The sequence below is a fragment of the Mytilus californianus genome, unplaced genomic scaffold (assembly GCF_021869535.1).
Source record: "Mytilus californianus isolate M0D057914Y unplaced genomic scaffold, xbMytCali1.0.p SCAF_1, whole genome shotgun sequence".
NCBI lineage: Eukaryota > Metazoa > Mollusca > Bivalvia > Mytilida > Mytilidae > Mytilus > Mytilus californianus.
The window spans coordinates 87160410-87177044 of NW_026262581.1; the positions used below are offsets into that span (position 1 = coordinate 87160410).

General features: G+C 34.3%; 1 protein-coding gene and 3 long non-coding RNA genes across 10 annotated transcripts in view; 3 read left to right on the forward strand and 1 right to left on the reverse strand.

The window, feature by feature from the left end:
- The first annotated feature begins 2836 nt into the window (after positions 1–2836).
- Positions 2837–5506, forward strand: LOC127709337 (uncharacterized). Its single transcript, XR_007985607.1, has 2 exons — positions 2837–3877; positions 4829–5506. It is a non-coding gene; the product is annotated as an uncharacterized LOC127709337 (long non-coding RNA).
- Positions 5507–5804: 298 nt separating this feature from the next.
- LOC127738275 (sodium-coupled neutral amino acid transporter 9-like) overlaps positions 5805–16635 on the forward strand; it is a 53881-nt gene continuing 43050 nt past the window's right edge. Inside the window, exons 1-2 of the mRNA XM_052249465.1 lie at positions 5805–5818; positions 6282–6338. Coding sequence (XP_052105425.1) covers positions 5805–5818; positions 6282–6338 — 71 coding nt within the window. The remainder of the gene's footprint in view (positions 5819–6281; positions 6339–16635) is intronic.
- On the forward strand, positions 9015–14936 carry LOC127709292 (uncharacterized). Of its 6 annotated transcripts, XR_007985573.1 has the most exons (5): positions 9015–9511; positions 9806–10924; positions 11072–11511; positions 11952–12141; positions 13084–14936. It is a non-coding gene; the product is annotated as an uncharacterized LOC127709292 (long non-coding RNA). The 6 variants fall into 6 exon arrangements; XR_007985574.1 differs by lacking the exon at positions 11952–12141 and adding an exon at positions 11805–11951 and having other exon boundaries at positions 9015–10924; positions 13187–14936; XR_007985572.1 differs by having other exon boundaries at positions 9015–10924.
- LOC127709318 (uncharacterized) lies at positions 9398–12195 on the reverse strand. 2 transcript variants are annotated; one of them, XR_007985590.1, is made up of 3 exons: positions 12111–12195; positions 10937–11230; positions 9398–9523 (listed from the first exon to the last, which is right to left on the reverse strand). It is a non-coding gene; the product is annotated as an uncharacterized LOC127709318 (long non-coding RNA). The 2 variants fall into 2 exon arrangements; XR_007985589.1 differs by lacking the exon at positions 12111–12195 and adding an exon at positions 11677–11691 and having other exon boundaries at positions 10937–11236.

Consider the following 16635-nt stretch of genomic DNA (forward strand, 5'->3'; position numbering starts at 1 on the left):
GTATTTTTCCAATGAAGAATGAACACCCATTTCAATAAAAACAGTTATTGAATGATTTTTCATTGTTGAAAAAGTGTATTTTCAATGCTTCTATCTGGAAAATACTGCATCTTCCCTCTTTCCATCAATAACAAAATCATTTAAATTGAAAAATGTTTATTAAAAATCAGTGCAACTTCTAAATTGAAATATAAAAAGAATTTTGCATCAATGTTGAGAAATTAATACATGTAATACATCTTACGGCAATAGAACAAAATATACATGAAGTAAGATTATAGAAATGAAAATTGCCCTCTGCCACCTTTTAACCATGTTAACCATTCATCTTTTTATTAAAAATCAATAAATAATTCTAAATTTAGGAAATAGAAAAAGAGTATTCCTATGTTTAAACATAGAAATACCCCCAAAAGCAACCATTTACAAGTAAATTTATGGAGACTATAAAATTATTTTGAACTCTCACTCTCTTTATCTATTGATTAAAGGTTGTATAAGAGAGGGACAGTCAAACTCATAGATCGAAAACTAACTGACAACGCCATGGCCAAAAATAAAAAGACAAACAGACAAATAATAGTACAGATGACACAACATAGAAAACTAAAGACTAAGGAACACGAACCCCACCAAAAACTGGGGGTGATCTCAGGTGCTCCGGAAGGGTAAGCAGATCCTGCTCCACATGTGGCACCCGTCGTGTTGCTTATGTTATTACAAATCCGGTATACTGTGTCTACCACCATACCTTAATGGAAGACTTCAAAAATATTATTTGAAGTTATGCAGCAGACATGGGGTCAATTACTTTTAAATGTAATTAATTACATTCAATTACAATTGCAAAATTTTCAATTAAATTACACATTACATTTGACTTTTTGACTTTTTTTACCAATGTAATTAATTACTTTCCAATTACTTGGCAAATGTAATTAATTACTTCAATTACTTTTGAAAGGAAAATTTAAATAAAATATTGAAACATGTATTTATTCTATGATATGTACATCTAGAGGTCTGGTTTAGTTTAATGCTCAAAATGATAAAAAAAACCTTATTCAATATTTTGAAAATATTAAATTTGGTTTTAATTACCTATTGAAATTTTAGATTTAAAAAAAAGAGAGCCCTAATTTTAATATTTTGAAATGATTTTTAATTTTGATCACAACTTTTTTTCTAAAAAAATGATTTAGAAAGCCTGACTTTTAAAAAAAAAATACTTTAGTTTGAATCACAATTAATAGATTTAAAAAAAATCATGTTTATCTCTCTCTAATTGGCTTAACACCTGTATAACATGCAAACATAACTGATGTAAAAACATTATATAGTTTATAATAAAACAAATAGCCAGAGGTTATATTTATTGATTGACTATGTCCTTTAAAGTTGATTATGTCAAAACAATAACTATATGAATATACATGGAGGTAACAAGCTTATTAAGGTATAAGACAGTAACTTACTAATGATTTCTTTTAAACACAAATTATGGCATGTTTCTACAATCATTTTTTTCTTCTTCTTTTTTATTTTTTGTTCACTCAATACAAAATAAAGTATCTCCCATGGTTGTGTAATTACGGAGAGTATACTGTGTAGGCTTTGCTTTGTCAGCTAACTACATTTACTAAGGTCATGACTTTTCATAATTTTTTGAGAAAACACAAGATTCAATCTTTCTGATCCAAAATTTCAAATGTAATTGAAAAGTAACTGTCAATTACAGACAACTTTGGCTATGTAATTCATTACTTTCAATTACTTGTAATTGAAAAAATGCTCAATTACACATTACATTCAATTACTTGAGAAATAGTAATTAATTACGGTCAATTACAATTACATTTTTCAATTACCCCATGTCTGTTATGCATACAATTCTTCCAATCTTTCCATAAGCATGATAAGTGAGGATTGATCTCAATCACTTTGATTGTCGGGAGTACCTCAAAAGACCTACACTTTTTACTCAAAATTTTGAGAGTTGACATAGGTTTCTAAAAATGAAAATAACTGGTAATTGTTGAAAATGGATGCAAGTTCATACAATTTATGTTCTAAGTTTAAATTCTTGTGTTGGTTGATTGACTTAAGATCTTCGTCCCTTGTTATCTTCTCTCTCTCTTTTAATAGACATCATGTCCAACCACAAATTAACATTTGGGCAAAAATCACTTTTCCAAAGTTTTGATGACTGTACATGTCATGAAATGTTTTACAGGAGTTTGTATATAAATGAAAAAAGTATTGAAAATAAGACTAAAAAAAACTAAAAAATGATTTAAAAATGACAGTTCAAACTAAGTTATCAAAAAAGAAGCACAGTTGACATTTCTAAATTGAAATAACACTTTGTTATGTTTATAAATTTTGTGCATCTAAAGTGCTTTCAGGATTTGCCTTCATCAGGAACGCTCAAACTCAAACATTTACAAGTTAAGAATGTATAAATAACTTAAAAAGTGAGAAGCTACATTGTATATCACCAAAAGGGACCTAAAAAGTATAACCAAATTCATCTACCGTCAACTTTGTGTATTACAGGTAGAACTTTTAAAAAATAGGAGATATGGTATGATTGTGAATAAGAACTATCTTCAAAAGTTTACTTAATTGTTGATTACTTAGCTTCATTTAATTAAAAAACAGTTCTGCTAGAATAAGATCTCATGTATAGACCTTTCATTACTTGAAAAGAGGTCTTCCAACAGCTGCTGCTTCGAATATAACATGTGTCAAGAAATTAATTAATGTAATATTTTACATTGCGAATGTTTAAGTCAGATTTGCTGAGTCGAATCACAGGCAATTGCCTCGCCTGATTTTCTTGCAAAAAAAAATTATAATAAGAAACAAAAAAGAAAACAGAAAAAGCTAGGCATGCAGGGTAGAAAACATCCTTGCATTTTCATATCAAGAATTAAGTAATGCAATTTACTTCGAATAGAAATTAGTGTTGACGTGCAGCTTCTGTACTTTTATTTAAACTACGTAAGGTATTGAACTCTGCCTGATTACTATCGCCAGTAAACTGGCATTTGGGTCTGCAACAAATTTATTTCTCAAAGAAAATGACTCTTGAACAATTTTGACTGTCAGAGATTTGAGTTGCCGGTCAGTTCTTGCTCATGTGAGAGATCTTTTTCTGCCCTTAGACATTTAAAGACATGGTGCAGGTCAACAATGACCGAGGACAGATTATGTGGTTTAGCCATGCTTCACGTCCATCTTAAGGACAATGTCAGGCAAGTGAACGCAGAAGCTGTTCTCAAACAATGGTATCTTAGTAACAAAGAAAGGTTGAACTAGCATTCACAGACAGTGACTAGGTTCCACTTTTTGGGCTTTATTAAAGCGTTGATAAAAAGTGAGTTATTTTTAATGAAGTGTTGACCAAACACACTTGTCCCGCTTTTAATACGACCGCAAAAAAAAAATTTTGCGGTCGTATATTGGTATGACGTTGGCAACATCGTCGTCGTCCGAACACACATTGGTTTTCACACTCTAACTTTAGTTGAAGTGAATGGATCTCTATGAAATTTTACCATAAGGTTCAATACCACAAAAGGAAGGTTGGGATTGATTTTGGGGGTTATGGTACCAACAGTTAAGGAATACGGGGCCAAAAATAAGCATTTTTGTAACTTCCAGACATAACTTGTGTGTTAGTGTATGGATCTCTCTGACATTGTACCACAAGGTTCCATATCACAAAGGGAATGCTGGGATTGATTTTGGGGGTAATTGCCTCAAAATTTTAGGAATTAGGGGCCAAAAAAGGGGCAAAAAACAAGCATTTTTCTAGTTTCATGAGAATAACTTGTGTGTAAGTGTATGGATCTTTCTGAAATTGTACTACATGGTTCCATATCACAAAGGGAAAGCTGGGTTTGAGTTTGGGGGTAATTGCCCAAAACATTTAGGAATAAGAGGCCAAAAATAAGCCTTTTTCTAGTTTCAAGACAATAACTTGTGTGCAAGTGTATGGATCTCTCTGAAATTGTACTGCAAGGTACCATACCACAAAGGGAAGGCTGGGATTGATTTTGGGGGTAATTGCCTCAAAATTTTTAGGAATTAGGGGCCAAAAAGGGTTAAAAAAACAAGCATTTTTGTCGAGCCTTCGTCTTTAGTCGAAAAAGCGAGAGATAGTGATCCTACATTCCGTCGTCATCTGCGGCGTCCACAAATATTCACTCTGTGGTTAAAGTTTTTATACGACCGCAAAAAAATTTTGCGGTCGTATATTGGTATGATGTTGGCTTCGTCATCGTCGTCATCAGAAGACACATTGGTTTTCGCACTCTAACTTTAGTTTAAGTGAATGGATCTCTATGAAATTTTACCATAAGGTTCAATACCACAAAAGGAAGGTGGGGATTGATTTTGGGGGTTATGGTACCAACAGTTAAGGAATTAGGGGCCAAAAATAAGCATTTTTGTAACTTCCAGACATAACTTGTGTGTTAGTGTATGGATCTCTCTGACATTGTACCACAAGGTTCCATATCACAAAGGGAATGCTGGGATTGATTTTGGGGGTAATTGCCCCCAAATTTTAGGAATTAGGGGCAAAAAAACAAGCATTTTTCTAGTTTCATGACAATAACTTGTGTGTAAGTGTATGGATCTCTCTGACATTGTACCACAAGGTTCCATATCACAAAGGGAATGCTGGGATTGATTTTGGGGGTAAATGCCTCAAAATTTTAGGAATTAGGGGCAAAAAAGGGGCAAAAAACAAGCATTTTTCTAGTTTCATGACAATAACTTTTTTGTGAGTGTATGGATCTTTATGAAATTGTACTACAAGGTTCCATATCACAAAGGGAAAGCTGGAATTGAGTTTGGGGGTAATTGCCCAAAACGTTTAGGAATAAGGGGCCAAAAATAAGCATTTTTCAGTTTCCAGACAATTACTTGTGTTCAAGTGTATGGATCTCTCTGAAATTGTACTGCAAGGTACCATACCACAAAGGAAAGGCTGGGATTGATTTTGGGGGTAATTGCCTCAAAGTTTTAGGAATTAGGGGCCATAAAGGGGCAAAAAAACAAGCATTTTTCTAGTTTCAGGACAATAACTTGTGTGTAAGTGTATTGATCTTTATGAAATTGTACTACAAAGTTCCATATCACAAAGGGAAAGCTGGGTTTGAGTTTGGGGGTAATTGCCATAAACGTTTAGGAATTTGGGGCCAAAAAGGGGCCAAAAAACAAGCATTTTTCTACTTTCCTGACAATAACTTGTGTTCAAGTGTATGGATCTCTCGGAAATTTTACTGCAAGGTACCATACCACAAAGGGAAGGCTGGGATTGAGTTTGGGGGTGATGAATCATAAGGGGGTTCAAAAAATTTGGGGGGGGGGATTTTTTTTCCTTTTTTTTCTTTAAAATTTTCCATTTTAAATTGGTTATTTCTGATTTATATATAAAAGCAAATAATAATGATATGGTTTGAATAGGTAAATTAAAAATTTTTAAGTTCTTAAACCACATTCATTCTATGTCAGAAACCTATGCTGTGTCAAATATTTAATTACAATCCAAATTCAGTGCTGTATCAAACTTGAATGTTGTGTCCATACTTGCCCCAACTGTTCAGGGTTCGACCTCTGCGGTCGTATCAAGCTGCGCCCCAGCGGAGCATTTTATTGACTAATAATTTTGAACAATAAATAAAGTTCATGAAATTTAAAAAGAAGGTACATTTTGCCTGTTTCTCAGATCAGATTAAGTACCTGTTTTGGTAATTCCTAAGTTCCAGGAACTAGTATGCTCTTATAAAGCTATGTTGATCTTTCAGTATTTTTTAATACAAGATACATTTGTAAGGTAGTGCTTTGACATGGAATGACTGTCACTTTATTTAAACTTAAGACAAAAGAGCAATGAATGCTTGAAATTGAAGAATTTTATCATTGAAAGTAATGGGGCAAAGTATTAGTGGTGTGCCTCCATAAGAAAATCAGTATTAATCTATATGGAATAGTGTGGATTTTCTATTACATGAGATGATTTTTTTATTCATCTTCAAATTTGAATAAAATGTAGCTGTTTGACATTGTATGTTACTTACATCCATCACGCTTTTTTTTTTATCAGATTGAATTAATTGCAAAATGAAAGAACTTTGTGGTTGCAGGGTTTTAATTTATGAGCTCATAGATCTTCTAGTTTCTAAATAAAATTGTTGATTTTTAAGTAGCACATTTTTCACTGTATATCTGTAACTAAAATATTTCATTTATTTTGATATATATTACAGATCAAAACAATTGCCCAAAAAGAATGACGAAGAAGAAGCATCACGACAAAGAATAAGGTAAATTTTCTAGACCACATAAAGGTTTGGCATGCATTCCTTGAAAATTTGTACCTTTCACTGCTTTCAGGAGTAATACCACCATTGTTTTGTCCCTATTAGTCTTTGTTAAATTGGCACTTTTCAAAAAATTGTGCAGAATTTATCTTTGTTTAAATTAAAGAAATATTTGGCATGAGTAAAGTTTTATCCTGTCCAGTACTACAGACAAAATTTCACATAACATTTCATTGCATATAATAGATAATAATCATCACTGGAAGTTAACCTATCAAATTTTCAGCCCTTTTTTTTTCCTGTTTACAAGCTTTCGTAACCATGTAACCTCAAGTTTCCAAAATATTTTATAGAAACACCAAATAAAAAAAGAATGGTGCTTTGAAACACCCAAGATATATATTTATGACCATGATGACTCAAGTAATTTTTTATTGCAATGAAATGTAGGATTAATTTTCTACACCAGTCAAATTCAAGGGAATATTTTTTTTCTATCCTTTTTCATATCACTGTTGACAAGCGGATGATGGTAACTGAAGTTGGGGAATCCCCGTAAGATCTTTCCCTCTTAATTTCTTTGTTTTTACATAAATGTGGCTAACATTACTCAGCCGTCGTTTGGTTATTAACATTTGCAATGAGTCTGTAAAATATTAACCTTAAACAGCTGTCCGTTACTGAAAAAATTGAACACAATAAAAATGCGATGATGATGGTAACTCCAAGATGGGATGATGGTAACTGTCGATCAAAATAGTTAGGAGATGATGGTAATTTTTATATTACTCGAAGTTTCTTTTCGATCATACAGTGTTTAACATCACTATACATGAAATGAAACACAATAACACATCTTAACTGAAACCACTATATTGGAGTATAGACCAATACTAGCGCAAGAGATAAAAATGTGTCAGGGAAACAAATTAAAATGTTTTGTAAAATGAAACATTCATTAATGCAACAATTTCACAAACAGTGTTGTAATACCAACTAAAAAACTATATATATATGCTTCAACAAAGAATCAAATAATTAAACAAATGAAAATTCAAAAGACTAAGCCTTAAACAGATTTTTAAGCAATTCCTGTTTCTTGTCAAAAATGAATAGATAGATATAGGAGTTTTATAAAAAAATACGTTTTAATTTGAGGTTATGAAGGATAAATCAAAAGTTAAACATATTTCAAGAAATGCTAGCCATAAGAGTATGGCTTCTTAGGTCATCACAATATGGGGTGGGGACTTTTTTCGGGACTCCGAGATTAGGCGGTTTTAAGCTCAGAATTTCGGGATTGATCCTTTTGGGATACGGGAATTCCTATTTCAAATTTCAGGATGTCGGGATTGAAATTTCTTTAAATTCGGGGCCTCTGAATTTTAAGCTTTTAAGCCCGGGATTTCGGGATCAGACCCCATGCTACCCCCCTCAATATAGTAGGTTTGGGAAACAGAAACAGGAAATAAACATATAATTGTTTTCGGCTTTAAAGTGAAACCAGAGAGGAATCTCTGGAAAACTTTTCATACCATTCAAACTTGTCAGACACATATCCTTTAAATCAACATCATATTAATTACAATTATTAGGCATATATGTCAGTTAAATTCGCAAATTCCTGAAACAAAATGTTAGCCCCCAATCATTTCATATATTTCATTTTCTAAAATCATTGCCGGAAAGGTATTTTTTTCCCTATTGATATCTCAAAATCATGTCCCCACACATCCTCATTTATCAAAGCATATAGTGAATAGAAGGAATCGTTTACAAGTTTTATGTTTTACAGAAGTAAAACAGAAATTCTAGATGTTCTGTAATGAATATATTAAAAGCAATTATCAATTTTAAGGACTTTAATGGTGCAAATAAATAATTTTAAAATGAGTGTAGACCAGTGTACAATATAAATTTTTTAACATCCCCCTTTTTAGCTCACCTGGCCCAAAGGGCCAAGTGAGCTTTTCTCATCACTTGGCGTCCGTCGTCGTCGTCCGTCGTCGTTACCTTTTTACAAAAATCTTCTCCTCTGAAACCACTGGGCCAAATTTTACCAAACTTGGCCACAATCATCATTAGGGTATTTAGTTTAAAAAATGTGTCCGATGACCCAGCCAACCAACCAAGATGGCCGCCATGGCTAAAAATAGAACATAGGGGTAAAATGTAGATTTTGGCTTATATCTCTGAAACCAAAGCATTTAGAGTAAATCTGACAATGGGTAAAACTGATTATCAGGTCAAGATCTATCTGCCCTGAAATTTTCAGACAAATCTGACAACCTGTTGTTGGGTTGATGCCCCTGAATTGGTAATTTTAAGGAAATTTTGCAGTTTTTGGTTATTATCTTGAATATTATTATAGATAGAGATAAACTGTAAACAGCAATAATGTTCAGCAAAGTAAGATCTACAAATAAGTTGTCATGACCAAAATTGTCAGTCGACCCCTTTAGGAGTTATTGCCCTTAATAGTCAATTTTGAACAATTTTTTGTAAATTTTTGTAATCTTTTACCAAAATCTTCTTCTCTGAAACTACTGAGACAAATTTAACCATACTTGGCCATAATCATTATTAGGGTATCTAGTTTAAAAAATTTGTCTGATGACCCCGCCTTCCAACCAACATGGCCGACTTGGTTAAAAATAGAACATAGGGGTTAAATGCAGTTTTTTGTCGAGCCTGCGACTTTTGTCGCAGAAAGCTCGACATAGGGATAGCGATCCGGCGGCGGCGGCTACGGCGGCGGCGGCGGCGGCGGCGTTAGCTAACTTCTAAAAAGCTTTATATTTTAGAAGGTGGAAGGTCTGGATGCTTCATACTTTGTATATGGATGCCTCATGTTACGAAGTTTCCGTCAGTTACATGTCCAATGTCCTTGACCTCATTTTCATGGTTCAGTGACTACTTGAAAAAAAAGTTCAGATTTTTTGTAATGTTAAATTCTCTCTTATTATAAGTAATAGGATAACTATATTTGGTATGTGCGTACCTTGCAAGGTCCTCATGCCCGTCAGACAGTTTTCACTTGACCTCGACCTCATTTCATGGATCAGTGAACAAGGTTAAGTTTTCGTGGTCAAGTCCATATCTCAGATACTATAAGCAATAGGTCTAGTATATTCGGTGTATGGAAGGACTGTAAGGTGTACATGTCCAACTGGCAGGTGTCATCTGACCTTGACCTCATTTTCATGGTTCAGTGGTTATAGTTAAGTTTTTGTGTTTTGGTCTGTTTTTCTTATACTGTATGCAATAGGTCTACTATATTTGGTGTATGGAATGATTGTAAGGTGTACATGTCTAGCTGGCAGGTGTCATCTGACCTTGACCTCATTTTCATGGTTCAGTGGTCAAAGTTAAGTTTTTGAGTTTTGGTCTTTTTTTCTAATACTGCATGCAATAGGTCAGCTATATTTGGTGTATGGAATGATTGTAAGGTGTACATGTCTAGCTGGCAGGTGTCATCTTACCTTGACCTCATTTTCATGGTTCAGTGGTCAAAGTTAAGTTTTTGAGTTTTGGTCTTTTTTTCTAATACTATATGCAATAGTTCAACTATATTTGGTGTATGGAAATATTTTATGATCTATATGTCAGTCACGCAGGTTTTATTTGACCTTGACCTCATTTTCAAGGTTCATTGCTCAGTGTTAAGTTTTTGTGTTTTCGTCTGTGTTTCTTAAACTATAAGCAATAGGTCAACTATATTTGTTGTATGGAAGAATTGTTAGCTGTACATGTCTGCCTAGCATGGTTCATCTGACCTTGACCTCATTTTCATGGTTCATTGGTCAATGTTTAGTTTACTTGGTTAATGTTAAGTTTATGTGACAGTTGTAATAAAGCTTTATATTTAGGACTATCAACATAATATCAATGATTAGTAAAGAAGGCGAGACATTTCAGCGTGTGCACTCTTGTGGTTTATATCTCTGAAACTAAAGCATTTAGAGCAAATCTGACAGATGGCAAATATGTTCATCAGATTTAGATTTATCTGCCCTGAAATTATCAGACAAATCCGACAACCCGTTGTTGGGTTACTGCCCCTGAGTTAGTAATTTTACAAAAATTTTGCAGTTTTTGTCGAGCCTGCGACTTTTGTCGCAGAAAGCTCGACATAGGGATAGCGATCCGGCGGCGGCGGCTACGGCGGCGGCGGCGGCGGCGGCGTTAGCTCACTTCTTAAAAGCTTTATATTTTAGAAGGTGGAAGGTCTGGATGCTTCATACTTTGTATATGGATGCCTCATGTTACGAAGTTTCCGTCAGTCACATGTCCAATGTCCTTGACCTCATTTTCATGGTTCAGTGACTACTTGAAAAAAAAGTTCAGATTTTTTGTAATGTTAGATTCTCTCTTATTATAAGTAATAAGATAACTATATTTGGTATGTGCGTACCTTGCAAGGTCCTCATGCCCGTCAGACAGTTTTCACTTGACCTCGACCTCATTTCATGGATCAGTGAACAAGGTTAAGTTTTGGTGGTCAAGTCCATATCTCAGATACTATAAGCAATAGGTCTAGTATATTCGGTGTATGGAAGGACTGTAAGGTGTACATGTCCAACTGGCAGGTGTCATCTCACCTTGGCCTCATTTTCATGGTTCAGTGGTTATAGTTAAGTTTTTGTGTTTTGGTCTGTATTTCTTATACTGTATGCCATAGGTCTACTATATTTGGTGTATGGAATGATTGTAAGGTGTACATGTCTAGCGGGCAGGTGTCATCTGACCTTGACCTCATTTTCATGGTTCAGTGGTCAAAGTTAAGTTTTTGAGTTTTGGTCTTTTTTTCTAATACTATGTGCAATAGTTCAACTATATTTGGTATGTGCGTACCTTGCAAGGTCCTCATGCCCGTCAGACAGTTTTCACTTGACCTCGACCTCATTTCATGGATCAGTGAACAAGGTTAAGTTTTGGTGGTCAAGTCCATATCTCAGATACTATAAGCAATAGGTCTAGTATATTCGGTGTATGGAAGGACTGTAAGGTGTACATGTCCAACTGGCAGGTGTCATCTGACCTTGACCTCATTTTCATGGTTCAGTGGTTATAGTTAAGTTTTTGTGTTTTGGTCTGTTTTTCTTATACTGTATGCCATAGGTCTACTATATTTGGTGTATGGAATGATTGTAAGGTGTACATGTCTAGCGGGCAGGTGTCATCTGACCTTGACCTTATTTTCATGGTTCAGTGGTCAAAGTTAAGTTTTTGAGTTTTGGTCTTTTTTTCTAATACTATGTGCAATAGTTCAACTATATTTGGTATGTGCGTACCTTGCAAGGTCCTCATGCCCGTCAGACAGTTTTCACTTGACCTCAACCTCATTTCATGGATCAATGAACAAGGTTAAGTTTTGGTGGTCAAGTCCATATCTCAGATACTATTAGCAATAGGTCTAGTATATTCGGTGTATGGAAGGACTGTAAGGTGTACATGTCCAACTGGCAGGTGTCATCTGACCTTGACCTCATTTTCATGGTTCAGTGGTTATAGTTAACTTTTTGTGTTTTGGTCTGTTTTTCTTATACTGTATGCCATAGGTCTACTATATTTGGTGTATGGAATGATTGTAAGGTGTACATGTCTAGCAGGCAGGTGTCATCTGACCTTGACCTTATTTTCATGGTTCAGTGGTCAAAGTTAAGTTTTTGAGTTTTGGTCTTTTTTTCTAATACTATGTGCAATAGTTCAACTATATTTGGTATGTGCGTACCTTGCAAGGTCCTCATGCCCTTCAGACAGTTTTCACTTGACCTCGACCTCATTTCATGGATCAATGAACAAGGTTAAGTTTTGGTGGTCAAGTCCATATCTCAGATACTATAAGCAATAGGTCTAGTATATTTGGTGTATGGAAGGACTGTAAGGTGTACATGTCCAACTGGCAGGTGTCATCTGACCTTGACCTCATTTTCATGGTTCAGTGGTTATAGTTAAGTTTTTGTGTTTTGGTCTGTTTTTCTTATACTATATGCAATAGTTCAACTATATTTGGTGTATGGAAATATTTTATGATCTATTTGGCAGTCACGCAGGTTTTATTTGACCTTGACCTCATTTTCAAGGTTCATTGCTCAGTGTTAAGTTTTTGTGTTTTGGTCTGTTTTTCTTAAACTATAAGCAATAGGTCAACTCTATTTGTTGTATGGAAGAATTGTTAGCTGTACATGCCTGCCTAGCATGGTTCATCTGACCTTGACCTCATTTTCATGGTTCATTGGTCAATGTTTAGTTTACTTGGTTAATGTTAAGTTTATGTGACAGTTGTAATAAAGCTTTATATTTAGGACTATCAACATAATATCAATGATTAGTAAAGAAGGCGAGACATTTCAGCGTGTGCACTATTGTTTGTTATTGTCGAGCCTGCGACTTTTGTCGCAGAAAGCTCGACATAGGGATAGCGATCCGGCGGCGGCGGCGGCGTTAGCTAACTTCTTAAAAGCTTTATATTTTAGAAGCTAGAAGACCTGGATGCTTCATACTTTGTATATAGATGCCTTATGTTATGAAGTTTCCGTCTGTCATATGTCCATTGTCCTTGACCTCATTTTCATGGTTCAGTGACTACTTGAAAAAAAAGTCAACATTTTTTGTAATGTTAATTTCTTTCTTATTATAAGTAATAGGATAACTATATTTAGTATGTGCGTACCTTGCAAGGTCCTCATGCCCGTCAGACAATTTTCATTTGACCTCGACCTCATTTCATGGATCAGTGAACAAGGTTAAGTTTTCGTGGTCAAGTCCATATATCAGATACTATAAGCAGTAGGTCTACTATATTTGGTATATGGAATGATTGAAAGGTGTACATGTCCAACTGGTAGGTGTCATCTGACCTTGACCTCATTTTCATGGTTCAGTGGTCAAAGTTAAGTTTTTGAGTTTTGGTCTTTTTTTCTAATACTATATGCAATAGGTCAACTATATTTAGTATGTGCGTACCTTGCAAGGTCCTCATGCCCGTCAGACAATTTTCATTTGTCCTCGACCTCATTTCATGGATCAGTGAACAAGGTTAAGTTTTCGTGGTCAAGTCCATATATCAGATACTATAAGCAGTAGGGCTACTATATTTGGTATATGGAATGATTGTAAGGTGTACATGTCCAACTGGTAGGTGTCATCTGACCTTGACCTCATTTTCATGGTTCAGTGGTCAAAGTTAAGTTTTTGAGTTTTGGTTTTTTTTTCTAATACTATATGCAATAGGTCAACTATATTTAGTATGTGCGTACCTTGCAAGGTCCTCATGCCCGTCAGACAATTTTCATTTGTCCTCGACCTCATTTCATGGATCAGTGAACAAGGTTAAGTTTTCGTGGTCAAGTCCATATATCAGATACTATAAGCAGTAGGGCTACTATATTTGGTATATGGAATGATTGTAAGGTGTACATGTCCAACTGGTAGGTGTCATCTGACCTTGACCTCATTTTCATGGTTCAGTGGTCAAAGTTAAGTTTTTGAGTTTTGGTCTTTTTTTCTAATACTATATGCAATAGGTCAACTATATTTAGTATGTGCGTACCTTGCAAGGTCCTCATGCCCGTCAGACAATTTTCATTTGTCCTCGACCTCATTTCATGGATCAGTGAACAAGGTTAAGTTTTCGTGGTCAAGTCCATATATCAGATACTATAAGCAGTAGGGCTACTATATTTGGTATATGGAATGATTGTAAGGTGTACATGTCCAACTGGTAGGTGTCATCTGACCTTGACCTCATTTTCATGGTTCAGTGGTCAAAGTTAAGTTTTTGAGTTTTGGTCTTTTTTTCTAATACTATATGCAATAGGTCAACTATATTTAGTATGTGCGTACCTTGCAAGGTCCTCATGCCCGTCAGACAATTTTCATTTGTCCTCGACCTCATTTCATGGATCAGTGAACAAGGTTAAGTTTTCGTGGTCAAGTCCATATATCAGATACTATAAGCAGTAGGGCTACTATATTTGGTATATGGAATGATTGTAAGGTGTACATGTCCAACTGGTAGGTGTCATCTGACCTTGACCTCATTTTCATGGTTCAGTGGTCAAAGTTAAGTTTTTGAGTTTTGGTCTTTTTTTCTAATACTATATGCAATAGGTCAACTATATTTGGTGTATGGAAATATTTTATGATGTACATGTCAGTCTCGCAGGTTTTATTTGACCTTGACCTCATTTCCACGGATCATTTCTCAGTGTTTAGTTTTTGTGTTTTGGTCTGTTTTTCTTCAACTATAAGCAATAGATCAACTATATTTGTTGTATGGAAGGATTGTAAGGTGTATATGTCTGTCTGGCAGGTATCATCTGACCTTGACCTCATTTTCATGGTTCATTGGTCAATATTTAGTTTTCTTGGTTAAGACTGTTTCTTAGAAACTATAAGCAATAGGTCAACTATGTTTGGTTTATTGAATGATTGTAAGGTGTACATGTATTTCTCGTTTGGTTTATCTGACCTTGACCTCATTTTCTTGGATCATGTTAAGTTTATGTGTTACTTGTAGTAAAGCTTTCATTTAGGACTATCAACATAAAATCAATGGTTAGTAAAGAAGGCGAGACATTTCAGTGTGTGCACTCTTGTTATCTTAGATATCATTATAATATCTAATATTTAATACTATTAATTATGATTTTAACCTTATTTTACATGATTTCCAAAGCATCAGTAAATACAGGTGAGCGACACAGGCTCTTGAGAGGCTCTAGTTTATTGGAAAAATTGTCTTCCTTATGGTACAAATTGACAAAAAATGTTAAGTAAAAAAAGTACTAGCACCCCCTTTTTTTCTGAGAAACCCTGGCCAGCACACCCCTCCTTTTTCCACAGTGTCTAGATCTGCCCCTGATACCGCTACGTATTTCTCAACCTTGGGTCATTATATATTACGTAACGTAAATTAATCTAAGGCATTACGTTAGCGCGCATTACCATTACATTTGCGCACATACGTCATTACTTTTGCGCGCAGTTTTTGATAACATTTGCACGCATTTATTTGACAAGTAAATACAGGTAATAATACTTTACATATATCCATATATCACGGCTAAAATTGTACTTAGTTTGTCGTTTTATACAACCTTTTGGCAAGTTACCACCATCCCAGAAATCAGTTACCACGATCTTTCAAAAATAACATGAACAGTTACCATCATCAACGTACTTTTTTCACTCTCTATTTTCTAAGTAATGGACAACTGTTTAAGGTTGATATTTTACAGACTCATTGAAAATGTTAATAACCAAACAACGGCTGAGTAATATTAGCCACATTTATTTAAAAACAAAGAAATTAAGAGGGAAAGAACTTACGGGGATTCCCCTCCGCCATATTGGGATCGTGGTAACTTCAGTTACCATCATCAGCTTGTCAACAGTGCATATGAAACCAGAAGTGACGTACTATGATTTGGTAGTATATATATATAGCACCTTCAGCCACATAGATGCACACAAAGAAAATGATTTTAAGATAACTAGACCAGACCATTTTTAATTTCCAGTTAGTATCAATCTCTGAATTTTGATTTAGATAACCCATTAGTTTGTATCAATACACAAGATATAGATCATGTCAGTGTATCATATGTCATCAGATTAATTTTTTTGACATAATGCAAATAATTTGTAAAGATAAAATTATAAACAAAATTTTGAACTTGTGTGATAACCAATTTTCCATAATAGATAGTGAGAAATATCTATTATCATAATCTTATTATGGTTGCAAGGACAATATATAACTAAATATAAATTGCTGATTAACAGCAAAAATGGTGCATTATTTCATAGAGAGAAAATGAAACGGATAGTTTATACAATGTGAAATTTTCACAAAAGAGGAGAAATATGAGTGACAGGAGTGGTGAAGTTTGTCGGTAACTAATACTGTTTGATTTCACACATTGCTAATTTATCTGTTGATTTATTTACTTTGATAAAAATGAGGGTTCACAAATTTTGAATGTAATTTAAATTGCTGTGAAAAAACATTATCAATTAAATTTTGGTAGGAATTATCTGTATTTCAAGCTTTTAATTTAAATTAAACTGTACAATAGATATTTTACAGAATAATTTTATTTTTTCAGAATAAACCTCTTTCAAATTCGTTGCATTTCCATCAAAAACTTTGGTTTTAGTGAACATCATTCGTGCGTTTAGGGGCATTGTCACTTCCTTCCCATATTGAGCGAGCAGTTGAAAAAAATATGATGCTCTATTCCACGAATTATTCCGCAAATTAAATTCTTATAATTGATAATTAGCACTGCTG